General features: G+C 38.0%; 1 protein-coding gene across 20 annotated transcripts in view; it reads left to right on the forward strand.

Annotated features, from left to right (window-relative positions):
• The window catches only part of VEZT (vezatin, adherens junctions transmembrane protein), an 80247-nt gene that overhangs the window by 2976 nt on the left and 61308 nt on the right, over positions 1-15963 (forward strand). For 6 of the 20 annotated variants that reach the window (XM_017946128.3, XM_017946129.3, XM_017946127.3 and 3 more), the window contains exon 2: positions 3712-3768. The exons of the other annotated variants lie outside the window; for them this stretch is intronic. In XM_017946128.3, the coding sequence (XP_017801617.1) occupies positions 3712-3768 (57 nt within the window). The remainder of the gene's footprint in view (positions 1-3711; positions 3769-15963) is intronic. 20 annotated transcript variants of the gene reach the window in all.

The raw sequence follows: 15963 nt of genomic DNA on the forward strand, positions 1-15963 counted from the left end.
AAATTCATTCTTCTGTTGATGGTCATTGAGTAGTTCCCAGGTTTAAACTAGTGCTACTGTGAACCTTTTCGTATGTGTTTGGTTAAACATATTTCTGGTGGATATGTATGTAGGAATGGAATTTCTGGGTCATAGCAAATACATAGATATTTCTGTAGAGATTGCCAAACTTTATTCCAAAGTGGTTATACCAGTTTATTCTCCAGCCAGGAAGGTATGAGAGGTCCCTTTGCCCCACATTCTCATCAACACTTGCTAATTTTAGTGTTTTTCTTTTTATGATTCTAGTGTTTATGTCTTGGTATCTCCTTGAAGTTTTTAGTTTGTATTTCCTTGATAAAGATATTAAGATTTTTTTTTTTTTTTTTTTGAGACGGAGTCTCGCTCTGGCGCCCAGGCTGGAGTGCAGTGGCCGGATCTCGGCTCACTGCAAGCTCCGCCTCCCGGGTTTACGCCATTCTCCTGCCTCAGCCTCCCGAGTAGCTGGGACTACAGGGGCCCGCCACCTCGCCCGGCTAGTTTTTTGTATTTTTTAGTAGAGACGGGGTTTCACCGTGTTAGCCACGATGGTCTCGATCTCCTGACCTCATGATCCGCCCGTCTCGGCCTCCCAAAGTGCTGGGATTACAGGCTTGAGCCACCGCGCCCGGCCGATATTAAGATTTTTAATGTGTTTGTTAGCCAATTGTATATCCATTTTGTGAAGCCACATCAAATTTCTTTCATTTTTTTCTATTGGGTTGTCTCTTTTTCTTACTGATTTGAAGGAATTCTTTACCTACACTGGATACAAGCCCTTTGTTAGAGACGCAGTTGGCCCTCCTTATCTGAGAGTTCCACATCTGCAGATTGGACCAACCGTGGCTCATGCCTGTAATCCTAGCACTTTGGAAAACTGAGGCACGAGGATCACTTGAGACTAGGAGTTCGAGACCAGCCTGGCCAACATGGCGAAACCCCGTCTCTACTAAAAAATACAAAAACTAGCTGATAGTGGCGTGCACCTGTAGTCCCAGCTACTCTAGAGGCTGAGGCGTGAGAATCGCTTGAACCCAGGAGGCGGACATTGCTCTGGGTGACAGAGTGAGACTCCATCTCAAAAAAAAAAGGAATACTCAGGCCCAGTAACGTGGCTCATGCCTATAATCCCAGCACTTTGGGAGGCTAAGGCGGTAGTATTGCTTGAAGCCAGGAGTTTGAGACCAGCCTGGCCAACATTAACAAGACCCTGCATCTTAAAAAAAAAAAAAAAAGAAAAAAATTAACCAGATGTGGTGATGCATGCCTGTAATGCCAGCTACTCCAGAGCCTGAGGCAGAAGATTGCTTGAGCCCAGGAATTTGAGGCTGCAGTGAGCTACATTTCCAGCCTGGGTGACAGAGTGAGACCATATCTCTAAATAAATAAATACTCAAAAATATTCAAGAAATAATACAAATAAAAAACTTTACAGGATAACAACTATTTATATAGCGTTCACATTGTATTAGGTATTACAAATAATCTACAGCTGACTTAAAATATGTGGGAGAATGTGTGTATGTTATATGCATATATTATGCCATTTTATATAAGGGACTTGAGCATCCATGGACTGGGTATTTGCCCCAGTCCTGTGACCAATTCCCCATGAATAAAGAGACAACTGTATATACCTCATATATCTTACCTTGGGCTATTTGTGGCTTCTGCACACTTTTAATCGTGTCTTTCAATGAACAGAAGCTCTTTATTATAATCCAATTAAACCTTATTCTTTTATGATTAGTGCTGTTTAAAAAAATTTGCCTGTTCTAAGGTCACAAAGATATTTTCTTTAAAAGCTTTATTTGACCTTTTCCCATTTAGATCTGTCATCCATCTGGTGCTGATTTTTGTATGGTAACAAGTGAAGATCAACTTTTTTTTTTTTTCCCATGTGGATGTCCAGTTGACCTGGCACCATCACTGAGCAGATCATTTTTTCCCCCACTGAACTGTAGTGTTGCCTTTGTCATAAATCAGGGAACCTTTTATGTGTGAATCTCCTTCTGTACCCTTTCTTATTTGCCATTGATCATTTTGTCTATTCTTGTGTTAATACCACTTTATTTTAATTACTATAATTTTAAAAATAGGTTTTAATATCTGATACCATAAGACCCTTCAGCTGTATTTTTTCTTCAAGATTGCCTTTGGCTATTCTTGGCCCATTATATTTCCATATAAATTTTAGATCAGCCTGTCAGTTTTTGTGGGGGGAAAAAAAAAAAAAAGACCTACTGAGACTTTGATTGAAATTGCTTTGAAGCTGTAAATTACTTTGGGGAAACTTAACATCTTTACAATATTGAATCTTCCAATCTATGAACATTTATTACTTGCCTTCTAAATGAGTCAGGCAACTTCCCATTTCATTCTGTGCTCTGGGACTGATTTTACAAAATGAGAATTTTCTGTTTCTTCAGGATATAGCTAAATTGGCCTTACCTGGGGAAAAGAGACTGAATGTTGTCTATCAGTTCAATTTCTTTTATGGTTATTGCTCAGGTACAATTTTCTATTTTGGTAACTTTTTTATTCTGAAAGGCAGTGTAATATAGTTAAAGATATGGGCTCTGGAGCTGGATAACCTAAGAAATCCTAGGTTAGCTATTTATTAGTTAATGTGACTTCGAGCAGGTTACTTGTCTAAGCTTCAGTTTTCTCCATATTAAATAAAAATAACAGTTTCTGTCTCGTAAGGTAGTTGTCAGTACTAAATGATTTAATATAAGTGAATTACTTAGATGAGTACCTGACACATTGTAAACACTCAGTAAATGTTACCTTTTATTAAATTTTTCCAGCAAATTGCTTTTTATCTAGGTTTTCAATATAATTGATATATTCTTAGTAGTCTCTTAATTTTTAGTTTCATTTAGAGCATGAATTAGATCTGATTGTTGTTATGTTTTTCTTTTTGTTTTGCATAGATGCGCTGGAGTGTCAACTTACCAGATAGACTTCATTTTTTTTGAGACAGAGTTCCACTCTTATTGCCTAGGCTGGAATGCAATGGCAGGGTCTTGGCACGCTGCAACCTCCGCCTCCTGGGTTCAAGCAATTCTCCTGCCTCAGCCTCCCAAGTAGCTAGGATTACAGGCATCCATCACCACGCCCAGCTAATTTTTGTATTTATAGTAGAGATGGGGTTTCACCATGTTGGCCAGGCTGGTCTTGAACTCCTGACCTCAGGTGATCCACCCACTTCAGCCTCCCAAAGTGCTGGGATTATAGATGTGAGCCACCGTGCCTGGCCCCAGGTAGACTTTTCAAAGAAATAGTTGTTGATTTTGTTTGATCAGTTCTATTGAATTTGTTCGTGGTTTTAAATTTTTTAAAATTTCTAGTTTTATCCATTTCCATTCATCTATTTGTGTTTATTTTGCTATTTTTGTTCTGTTTTCTTTAGCTTCTTGAGTTAAAAACCTAAATGCCCAAAATAACTTGTAAGGCTATAAATTTCCCTGAGTATTGCTTCAGTTGTATCACGCAAGTTTTGAAATGTAGTTTGTCTCACAGTTGTGTAAGTTCTGTTTTTATTTCTTATTTAATACCCAAGTGTATAGTTGAGGGATTGATGTTATCGTTGGTGATTATTTTTCTCCATGTATCCCTCAGACCCATAATTCCATCTTGATCATTATGGACTGCATCACTGTATTCCCTTGTCCTCTGGGTTCCATTTAGGTTCGGCCAGTGGGAAGGACCTGCAGATCAAAGGATGGAGGAAAGAGCGCCAGAGAGGTTTGGGTGTTTCTTGTCTGAATTCTTTCCCTCTATGGCTACTATTTGTTAGTGATTGCATTCCTGTACCTAAAGCCACAACTTTTTTTTTTTTTTTTTTTCGAGGCGGGATCTTGCACTGTTCCCTAGGCTGGAATGCAGTGTTACCATCATAACTCACTGCAGCCTCCAACTCCTGGCTCAGGTGATCCTCCCAACTCAGCCTCCTGACTAGCTGGGACTACAGGCATGTGCCACCACATCCAGCTAAACTATAACTCTTATTAGGGGATTCTTCTTGAGAAAGGCTTTGAGCAGCCATCTTATATCCTGCGTTTGTGCTTTACCACCTATGAGACCTGTAACCCCCTCTACCACTGTTACCACTTTCATTCCATTTAGATCTCAGGCCACTGACTGAGAAAGGCCTTCTTTTGAAGAGCTGAAAGCTTGTTAGGCACAATGTTTTCTTGCCATCTACCACTTGATTACTCAGCCAGTGGAACATATTTCAGGTTCTGCTAAGTCAGCCCTACTTCTAGATACTAAGTACTGTGTCAACCATACATCCTAATGCACAGTGACTGGTTTTTGGCACCAGGGACTGGTTTCATGGAAGACAATTTTTCCACAGATGGAGGATGGTTTCAGGATGAAACTGTTCTACCTCAGATCATCAGACATTAGTTAGATTCTCATAAGGAACACACAACCTAGATCTCTCAGAAGCGCAGCTCACAATAGGTTTCCTGCTCCTATGAGAATCTAATGCTGCCACTGATCTGACAGGAGGCAGAGCTCTGATAGTAATGCTCGCTCACCCACTGGCCCACCTGCCTGCCGGCCATAGGCTGTATTCCTAACAGGCCATGGACCAGTACCAGTGCTGTATGGGCCGGGGGTTGGGGGCCCCGTTAATGCAGTAAACAGAAAGCTGTCCGTGTGCCATAAGCAGAAAGGAATTTAGCATAGGGAATTAGTGGTTAGATTATCATTGGAAGGCCTACAGGATCAAGCTCTATCAAAGTTACTATTCTCATGAAGGCAAGAGCACGTGATCATGATCATAGTTACAGTCCAGGAATCAGAAGCCATCACCACATCTGCTTCGCAATAACCTAACAAAGTGATACCTTGGTATTGGAACTTGGAGTGTCTCCACTGTCTCTACCACATCTGCAGCTGTGTTACCAAGAAGCTGGAGAACCCATATTGGAATACTGCTATAGAAACATTTTGCCTCACGGCTTTGTTTCATAGAAAAAAAAAAAAAAGAAAAAGAGAAAGAGAGAAGGAGGGAGGGAAGAGAAGGAATGAGAGAACAAATGGACAAATGAAATAACAAGGCCAGGAGTGGGAGGATCAGAGGATCACTTGAGGCCAGCAGTTGGAGACCAGCCTGGGCAACATAGCGAGACCTTGCTTCTATAAAAAATTATTTTAAAGAATTAGCTGGGCATGGTGGCATGCACCTGTGGCCCTAGCTACTCAGGAGGCTGACACAGGAGGATTGCTTAAACCCGGGAGTTCAAGGCTGTGATGAGCTTTGATGAGGCCACTGCACTCTGCCTTGGTGACAGATTGAGACTTTGCCTTTATTTATTTATTTTTTTTTTAAAAAAAGAACAGATGAAACAAAAGCCAAAGGAGCCAAAAGTGGACTTCTGCTTCTCTTCCACCTTCCCAATCTCTTACACAGCACTCCTACTTGGGGAAACCCTAATTTATATCTAGAATCCTAGCTGCAAGATAATTTGGGAAATGTCAGATGTAGCTTTCCTGCCTCTGTAACACAAGAGGTACACTGGAAGAAGGATTATAGAATAGAGATTGAACAAGCCAGTTTGCCATATCTATCTTAGGGCCTAACCTTGCTTCCCCTAAGAAAATTTAACTGTGATTTTTTTTTTTTGGTATATTTATTGTAATACTGTTATTTTAATGATCTTCAGAGTCAGAAAGCAGACTGATTCATGTCTTGAGACTTACCTAGAGAATTACATGTTGCATTAAAGTTAAAAATTTAAATCATGCAGAGTTTTGGAAAATATTCCAACAGCATCCCTTCCCTTAAAACAAACTCTTTGAGGTATCTTGTTTTAATTTCTATTTCTTGGATTATTTGTAAATTTTACAGTATTATATTTTGGGTCATTGTATTTCTCCTTCCAGTGATAACATTGAGTCCTCTTAGTCTGAGAGGAGTAGATGTGCACTGAAAGATGATATAAGAGAAGGACTAAGGGAGGAAAGAAAAAGTGAAGTGCCCAGGCCCAATTCCCATTTCTTGCCCTAGAATCTGATTACCTTCATTTTATCAGAGCTAGATTCCCTACATACTTTCAAGGTTAATTCCATTATATTGGAGGCTGACTCCTCCTTCTATAAGATCATTTGTTTTAATCAGAATCTTCTATCATCATTCTGCTCTAAGAGGCTGAATTGAGAAGGGCGGTATAACCTCATCTTGGACCACTCAGGCTAAAACAGCAACAGAACAAAGTTTAGAAAATGATGGATACTATGTCTAACATGAGTATTAGCAAAATAAGCATGAAATACCAAGATTGTTGTTTTACTCTATTATCGTCATCATTAATTACAGTGTTTTGAGAGTAAGAATTCTCCAATTACTTTAGAAAGGTGTTAAAGTTCTGATGTTGCTTTCTTAACTGTTTTTTAGACAGGGTCTCACTCGGTCGCCAGGCTGGCCTCCAATAGAACAATCACTGTTCACTGCATCCTCAACTTCCCAGGCTCAGGTGATTATCTCATCTCAGCTCCCAAGTAGCTGGGACTACAGGCATGTGCCATCATGCCCTACTAATTTTTTTTTTTTTTTTTTTTTGAGATGGAATTTTGTTTTGCTCTTGTCGCCCAGACTGGAGTGCAATGGTATGATCTCGGATCACTGCAACCTCCACCTCCCGGGTTCAAGTGATTCTCCTGCCTCAGCCTCCCCAGTAGCTGGGATTACAGGCGCATGCCACCACACCCTGCTAATTTTTGTATTTTTAGTAGAGATGGGGTTTCGCCATGTTGGCCAGGCTTGTCTCGAATGCCTGACCTCATGTGATCCATCCGTCTGGGCCTCCCAAAGTGCTGGGATTACAGGCATGAGCCACCGTGCCCAGCCAAATTGTTGTATTTTTTGCAGAGAGTGGGTTTTGACATGTTGCCCAGGTTCAAGTAATTCTCCTGCCTCAACCTCCCAGAGTGCTGGGATTATAGACATGAACGACTACACTGGACCTTAACTTTTAATTGCAGAAACTTCAGGTCATTTATTCTGTCTTAAACCCTGCTATTCCTAGAGGGAAGAGTGCCTGGAAATAAGACTTTTTAAATCTGAAAGACTAATTTTTCTGCCTCTTTGCATCATTTGAAGTTCATTTAAACCATTCCTTTGTAACTTTCTTCTATTAGGGACAATATTGTATTAAAGGGATCTTTTACTCAAATCTCTTGAGTTGGTACTTTATCCTCTGTACTCAACTCTCTTGAGTTGGTACTTTATCCTCTGTAGGTGAACTCTTTACTGTTTTTGGTGTTTGTTTAAATTCATTCTTCTTCTTTTCTTTTGTTCCTGGCTGAGAAAGATAATTTTTAGCCATTTTATCATGATTTTTTCTTCTCCAACTTCTTTCATACTTCTGTGTAAGTTTTTAAATGTTAACCCTTTGTTGGCCATATGTTCAGCTTTCATCCTTTTCCCCCATAGCACTTAATCAGTTGAATGAAAGGAAGTGACTCTCACAAAACCTTTCACATTTAAAAGGAAGTTTTAAAAAATTTCTCTCTTCCTCGAGAGATTCCCCTTTCTTTGTATTTTTAAAAGTTACTATACATCTCTGAGAAACATTAAAGCATTTTTTTCCCTAAGTAATAATTGTGGATTCTTTCTTACTTGCATTTTTGATTTGACTAATGGAAGAATATTGTTTTTGTCTGTGAACATATATATGGACCGTATTTGCTATTCTCATAATGGAGCTTTCTGTCTAGAATAATTATACATGTAAAATTTAAAGTATTATTATATCATTTTATTTTTTAAATATATCCTGAGTTTCAGTTTGTCAAACATAAAGCCCTAAAGTTGTATTATTTTAAATAATCTAGTTCCAAGTAGTAGCTGAGATTAGAAGCATAGCAAAATTCATGCTATCACTATCTATAATAGGAATAATATTTATTAATAGTGTTATTAAATCACAACTCTATTGACATCAAAGATTGACCATTAAGACCAAGTCTAGCCAGATACGGTGGTTCACACCTGTAATCCCAACAATTTAGGAGGCAGCGGTTAGAAGATCACATGAGCTCAGGAGTTCAAGACCAGCCTGGGCAACATAGTGAGACCCTGTCTCTACAGAAAATGTAAATATTGGCCAGTGTGGTAGCATGTACCTGCAGTCCAAGCTGCTTTGGGGGTTGAGGTGGGAAGATTGCTTGAGCCCAGGAGGTTGAGGCTGCAGTGAGCTGTGATTGCAGCTCTGCATTCCAGCCTGGGCAATGAAATGAGACCCTGTCTCAAAACAAAAACAAAAACAAAACACTAACTCCGGTTTATAACCAAGAAATTCCATGTTTAATATGAATTACAAAAATTATTCTTGGGGAACAAGTCTGCTTTTTTTCTGCTTATGTTGTGTGATTTCTTCTGTTTTGGCTTCTTCACAGATCCTTGGGGCTCCAGTTAAAACATTTTTTTCTCTTTTACGTCTAAACATCCAAGAAAAGTAGGAAGTTGTTCTCTCTTTTATGTATTTTTTATTGTATTTATTAAAATGTAAGTCCCTTTGTCTCAAGCTATGACACACACAGTGCCTACATTACTTTTTGTAGTTACCTTGGTATTTTATGTGCAGCTATATTGAAAGTTTTCATTCTGTTAAAAGCATTGTGGAAAGAGGACTAGATGAGGAGTCAAGAGACTAACATAAATTAGTAATGAGATTCTGAATAAATCATTTAATTTCTCTAGAACTTGTTTCCCAGGATCATCCTTTATACCGTATCATCCTTTGGTATGAAATTTTTCTTAAATCCATTCTAGGGGATCGGAAACTATCTAGTGGATTGAATAAATGAGAGTAGGCCCTTAGAGGCTTCCATTAATTAGAAAATACAGGAAAAGAATCTACTCATTTCCAGTCTCTTTTTATATTAAAAATCCTGACTCAATTTTAGTTTTCCTTGGTTCTGCACCAGGTGTTCTCTGAGTTCCTAGAAGCAATTCATGCCTTAAGGATTTAGGAAAAAAAGTTCAAAGCTCAGTGTACTCGACAGGGGCACAGTGTTGGAAAGTGTACTAACTCCAACCAGGTGCAGTGGCTCATTCCTGTAATCCCAGCACTTTGGGAGGGTGAGGCAGGCGGATCGCCTGAGGTCAGGAGTTTGAGACCAGCGTGTCTCTACTAAAAATGCAAAAGTTAGCTGGGTGTGGTGGCGGGCACCTGTAATCCCAGCTGCTCAGGAGGCTGAGGTAGGAGAATTGCTTGAACCCAGGAGACGGAGATTGTAGTGAGCCGAGATCACGCCATTGCACTCCAGCCTGGGCAACAGAGTGAGACTCCGTCTCAAAAAAAAAAAGTATACTAACTTCATTGCCTCTGGATTTTTTGAGTATTATTTATAGTATACATTGAGACTTCCTGTTGTTATTATTCCCACTATAGCAAATCAGTGTGCCCATTACTTTTTACTTGAAATAACATATTTGAGGACACCCTTTATTTTAAAATCTGCATTGTAATTTATGTAGTTGACAGAATATAGCCTCCTATCTCTTATTGTTGAGGTTTTTGCTGATTAATCCACAACTTTTAATATTATATCTCATTAAGACCTGTATTAAAATGGATTTTTTATTCTTTTTTCTGTTTTCTGAGACAGTCTCACTCTGTCACCCAGGCTGGAGTACAAGTGGTGCAATAGTAGCTCACTGCAGCCTTGAACTCCTAGGCTCCAGCTATCTTCTCCTCTCACCTCATCCTGTGTGAGCCATAGTGTCCCGTTATCTTTCCTTTTTTTTTATTTTTTATTTTTTTATTTGGGATAAGAAGCAAGGGAAATAAAGTTGGATGTTATCTCATAATATCCAAACATTATATTAAAGTTTACTCCATGCTCTCCTCACATCCAATATTTTGCCAATTGTGTTTGATCTTCTGGCCTTTGTCTTAAAGCAGTTGAAAATGAAGTTTTGCTTCCTCTCCTTGCTTCTGGTCTGCATTCATTTAAGTGACTGATACGTGCCAGTTAATTAGCTAGATTTCAAATAATATTAAAAGTAGCATCAGAACCAGGGAGATACCAATCTACCATTGCTGGCTTCTCTCCACTTAGTTAAGACAATCCACTGCTATCCTTGCTTTTTAGTCAATAGAGTATAAAAGCTGTGTGAGTCAGTTTTCTCCTATTGTATCTCTTAGTCGTTTGATGGGTATGTTTGATTTTTATTTAGATTTTGGACTTAGGTAGTATTGCACTTAAGTACATTTGTACTGTTGTGTAGAGAAATCTTAAGGTTACTCTTTTTTAAAATGTTTGCTATTTATTACATCTCATATAAGAATCATTGGATAGGATTTCAGTGGAAAATATTAGAAGCCTACAGCCGGACAAACTTATTAATATATGTGTCTCACTTTTTCTTGGTTTATTTAAAAACTTTTAAATAAACACTAACACTAAAAACATCCTTTGAAGGCATTTTTAAAACTCCGGTATTCCTATTACCTTCGTCTGTAGTTGCTGAGTAATAACAGCACTGAAGAAATAATGTTCAGATATTTTTTCAAAGGTCTGCTTCTGATAGGAAAATGCTTAGTAATGACAGAGGCACGCCCTCCAATTCAGTGGCCATTTTGTACTGTAGTTCTTCTGGAGAAACAAGTGGGAATCATCAAAGAAAGAAATGTATGGATCAAAAAAGAATATGGACAAGAGGCAGTAAATTTTTCATTTAGGTCAACTGGAGAAATTAGAACCATGCTGTCTGTGAGTAGTTTAATCAGTTGGACCAATTTTAATGGACCCTTTTAGCTTAATCTCTTTAAATTCTATGATTCGATTTTACTTTGCTGATTAATTAACTAATGCTTGAATTTGGGGCTTTTGGTATACTAAGTTAGAAATTATGTTGAAATGTGAATGCTCTGAAAAGCATTTCCTATTATTTTATATCTTAATATCCTGATATTATCTAAGGTTTAAGGGAGATAAAAGCACAAAGTAGTTAATTTCAGATTATACTTTGTGATTGTGTACTGAATTAAGATAAGTGAAAAGTCTATAGAAATTTACTACATTGGCAATACAATTATGGGGAAATTTATTTTCCATCATGGGATTTTGTTAATTTTGACAGAGATTTAGCCTTTTAAGTAGATTCCTCATTAAAAATTGAGAAAAATCACTGCCTTTTATAATTTGTTACAGTTTTACTCATCAGTTTATTTTGTGATATTCTGTAGCTAGCCTGGAAAAACATGGAAATCATAGCAATTAACAAGAGGAGTTTAATCCTTTTCAGTGGTATTTCCAAAAACGATATATTGTTGTTCTACATGTGATAGTCACATTTAGACCTATAGCTTTAAGCTGTATTCAAAGATAAAATATTTTTTTAAATGCTTTGAAATAACACATAATAATTTTCAGGCACATATTTTCCCATCAAATCCCTTTAGTTGCAGATACCTTTTCCCTAGAGATTTTATTTTGAATTAAAGATCTTTTAAGGTTCTGTTGGCATGGTAGAAACTTTTAAAAATATGTAATTTACATGGTAGTATGTAGAGAATACTTTTTTCCCAGAGAAATTACAAATTGGTACAAACTTGAAGAAAAGTTACATATAAGTTGGTGAATTCTGTAACTTGGGAATGGAAATTAAAGGCTTTTTGATCCTTTGAACCAGAATAAGCACAGATTCATATAGGTGTGAAGTCTGCGTTAACAAAGTTACTTCTCAAACATTACACAATTTTGGGCTTTTGTGCCAATGCTTTGTGCCTTATACGCCCTTCTCTGTTAGTAGCTAGTGTGCCTGTGTTTTCTTGCTTTTTGTATTTAATATGGACTGCAGGCCCAAATAACATCTGACATCTGACAATAGTTAGCATTTTGCCAAACCTGATAATGTGGTTTAGATATCATACTGACATTTTAAATAAAGGAATGTGTAATAGTTGAAGTAGAGCGTTAGTTTTGGGGTTGGTTTGGTTTGGGTTTTTTTGTTCCTTTGTTTTATTTTTTGGATTTTTTGAAACAGAGTCTCACTCTATCGCCCAGGCTGGAGTGCAGTGGCACAATCTGAGCTCACTGCATCCTCTACTTCCCAAGCTCAAGCAGTCCTCCTGCCTCAGCCTCCTGAGTTGCTAAGAGCACAGGTGTGTACCACCATGTTCGGCTAATTTTTGTATTTTTTGTAGAGACAGCGTTTCGCCATGTTGCTCAGACTGGTCTCAAATTCCTTGGCTCAAGTGATCTACATGGCTTAACCTCCCAAAGTGCTGGAATTACGGGGGTGAGCCACTGCACCCACCCCATCATTAGTTTTTATATGGAAAAGTGTATTGGCTCATTTTATTCATTTACTAAACTCACATGTAATTGGGTACCTTCTTTTTTTCTTTTCTTTTTAACTACCTTTTTCCACACAGATAACACATGAATATGTTCTCATTGTAAAAAATTCGCCCGCCTCGGCCTCCCAAAGTGCTGGGATTACAGACGAGAGACACCGCTCTGGGCCTCCATTTTCAATGAGTTGTTTTTGAAACCCATTAAGCTAGTTTTGAAAGTAATTTTTAAGACTAGAGTACCATTGTTTCTGTAGCCCCCAAGAACCTTTGCAGCCAATTTCTAACCTTGTGTAACGTGAGGCAAATGCTCTTACTGAATTTTCTTTTTTTTTTTTTTTTTTTTTTTTTTTTTGAGAGGGAGTCTCTGTCTGTTGCCCAGGCTGGAGTGCAGTGTCATGATTTTGGCTCACTGCACCCTCTGCCTCCTGGGTTCAGGTGATTCTCCTGTTTCAGCCTCTCGAATAGCTGGTATTACAATAAACCCACATTACAGTCTCCCGCCACCATGCCCGGCTAATTTTTGTATTTTCAGTAGAGAGGGGATTTCACTACGTTGGACAGGCTGATCTCAAACTCCTGACCTCAAGTGATCCGCTGGGATTACAGGCATCAACCATGGTGCCTGGCTCTTACTGAATTCTTACATGTGAGCTATAGCTCATCTGAAGCAAAAATAAGGATTGGGAATAAATGTAGATATTATCAGGAGAATAATGCTAGCCTATTTTGAGTTTTCTAACTTAATCTGCTAAATAGATTTAAAATTACAAGTTTAGTTTCTAGTTAAGTAAAACAAACAACTATACACAGTACTACATTAGACCAAATTAATGAACTTATTTACTCAAAATTATTTACAATATTATGGGGTAGATAACAGCACTGAATCTATCAGGTTTTTCCGACCCAGAAAAATCCCTCTTCTTTTATTTACTACTATCTGTCCTTGTGACTTTGGGCAAGTTCCCTTGGTCTCTCTGTGCCTTAGTTTCCTCATATCTAAAATGAGCCATGCCTCATAAGGTTATTGCAAAGATGAGACAGGCTTGTATATACAAAAAAAAAACAAACAAACTTAGATTAATTCCTGGCCCTGTCTGGGTACTCAATAAATGTTTAGTACTGCTGTTGTTTGTGGGGAGATGGGTGGAAAATAAATCAACCAACCAGATAGGAACTACACTGATCATCCTCCTGTGAGAAGATTGTGCATCTGGGTAGTATCAAGCAGAATTATCAGCCTCCACTGACATCACCAAACCAGAGGTTAAACTTGCTGTAAACTCAGAAATGGGCAGTGGGAAAAGATCAAGAGCCATTATCAAACAGTCACCACTTATAGCCCCATAGCCTTGGGAAAACACAGCACTGGAATATTATTTTGTTTTGTTTTGTTTTCATTATCTTGTTCATGTTGGTGCCTGCTATGGCTCTATTTCCCTTGGAAACTAAATTTCTAAATTGGTAATCCATTGCCTCCTGATTATTTCTCTTCTCTGAATTTATACCTTAAAATTTCTTGACTTCTTCCCATTTGCTACTTTATATTAGCCTTAGGCTAATAAATACAGAGCACTCTCTGAAGGATGAATAAAAATCATGGAGCCTGTAGATCGTAATAACACCAATTTTATATGAGCATTTTCCAAAATATTCTCGTGAGAAAAAAGTCTGTATTGGTATGTTCCCAGATTGTATAGCTTCTATGAAACTGAAAACCACCAATGGAAGGGGACAATTTAAGATGAAGTTAGCTTGAAGAGAGACAAAAATATGATTGAATTAAAAATTATACCTTGCAGGGTTCAGCATTTTGAACCTTATAGAATATAACATATGATATATATGGTGAACTTGAGAGAGGTGGTTTCTTTTACATCTCAATTTTTCTCAAAGAGACAATTTTATATTATAGTTTAAAAGTATGAGCTTTGGAATCAGACCAACTGGGTTTATGTTCTGATGGTGACTTTAAGCAAGTTATACCTCTTTATGACTCATTTCCTCATCTGTAAAATGAGAGTAATAATAAAAATACCTCTTTATAGAGTTGTTAGAATTAAATGAGGTATTATAAAACGTGCTTAACTCAATGCCTACTAAATAAGCAACTCAGCAAATGTTAACTATTTTTAGTGTTACTACATTGTTTTTCAGGCTTGGCTCTGCTGTTTTCTAAAATATGTATAGTAACTCTGTTAGGGCCCTCCTGTCTTCCCATACCATTATCTCTAGTTGATCTTACAGACTACATACGTTTCTATACTGGTATATCATATGAGTTTGCCACCATATTTATATGCTAAAAACTTGAATCTATACATTCAGTAGGCTACTTTCCAGACATTTTAGGTCTACGCCATTCACATTTGACTATCTCATAAGGCACTTCTAATACATCACCTTCATCCTCAGATTTGTTGCTGCGCCACTGTTTCATATTTCATTAAATAGCACCACCTGATTCTTCAAATCAGCAATCTTAATCTTGATCCCTCCGTTGCCAACCATTTTCAATCAGTAATCAAGTTATTTTGATTTTAATACTTAAACACATTTATTAAATGTTTTCATTTTTCTATACCTCTTGTAGTCCAAGTATCCAACAATAGGAGACTGGATAAATAAATCATGATAGATTCATGGAATTTAAATGGTATAAGGACACTGAAAAGGAATAAGGTACAATATATGTCCTAATATGGAAAGGTCTCTAAAATACAGTCAATGAAACCAAGTGCAGAGAAAAGTGTATAGTATATTTCCATTTGTATAGAAATTTTGAAGGCTATTCATACATATGTAAGTGGATACTAAATTTGGGGGGAAGGATTCATGAGCTAAATATTTATTACCTTTTGGATGAGAGACTAGGGGACTAGGGTAGGAAAAACAAAGTTATTTCTCATTTTATATCTTGTTGTATTGTTTAAATTTTTCGTATAAAAGCAGCAAGACAGTAAAAAACAAACAAACCCAGGTTGAGTAGTTGAGCTTAGTGTCCTTTTACAGATGAAATAAGTTAACTTTTCTTGTATATCCCCAGAGAGAAGTTAATGGGCGAGAACTACCCAAGTAACTAGTGCCTGACACAGAGTAGGCACTCAATAAGTATTTGGCTAGTGATAAAGGAGTAAATGATGATTATCCCTTTTCTATCCAGATGATCTTTACACTGGAATGCTGTTAGCACTCAGTCATTGCCATCTGCAAGAGAGAACAGATAGTGTGAGGGACCAGAATCAGAATTTGGCCAGTAGTTAGTGCAGACTACAAATTGCTTTTCTGAAAGGGTATATGGCCCTGAGATCAGCTCTTCTGATAAAGGGAAGGAGAGAGTCTCAAGGGTGCATCAGGGCTAGTGTGAAGAGCTTGGAGGGTTCAGACACACAGAATAAGTGACATAGGGCCCGGCGCAGTAGCTCACGCCTGTAATCCCAGCACTTTACGAGGCCAAGGAGTGCAGATCACTTGAGGTCAGGAGTTTGAGACCAGCCTGGCCAACATGATGAAACACCATCTCCACTAAAAATACAAAAATGAGCCAAGTGTGGTGGCGCATGCCTTAAATCCCAGCTACTTGGGAAGCCGAGGTAGGAGAATCACTCGAACGTGGGAG

The sequence above is a fragment of the Papio anubis genome, chromosome 9 (assembly GCF_008728515.1).
Source record: "Papio anubis isolate 15944 chromosome 9, Panubis1.0, whole genome shotgun sequence".
NCBI lineage: Eukaryota > Metazoa > Chordata > Mammalia > Primates > Cercopithecidae > Papio > Papio anubis.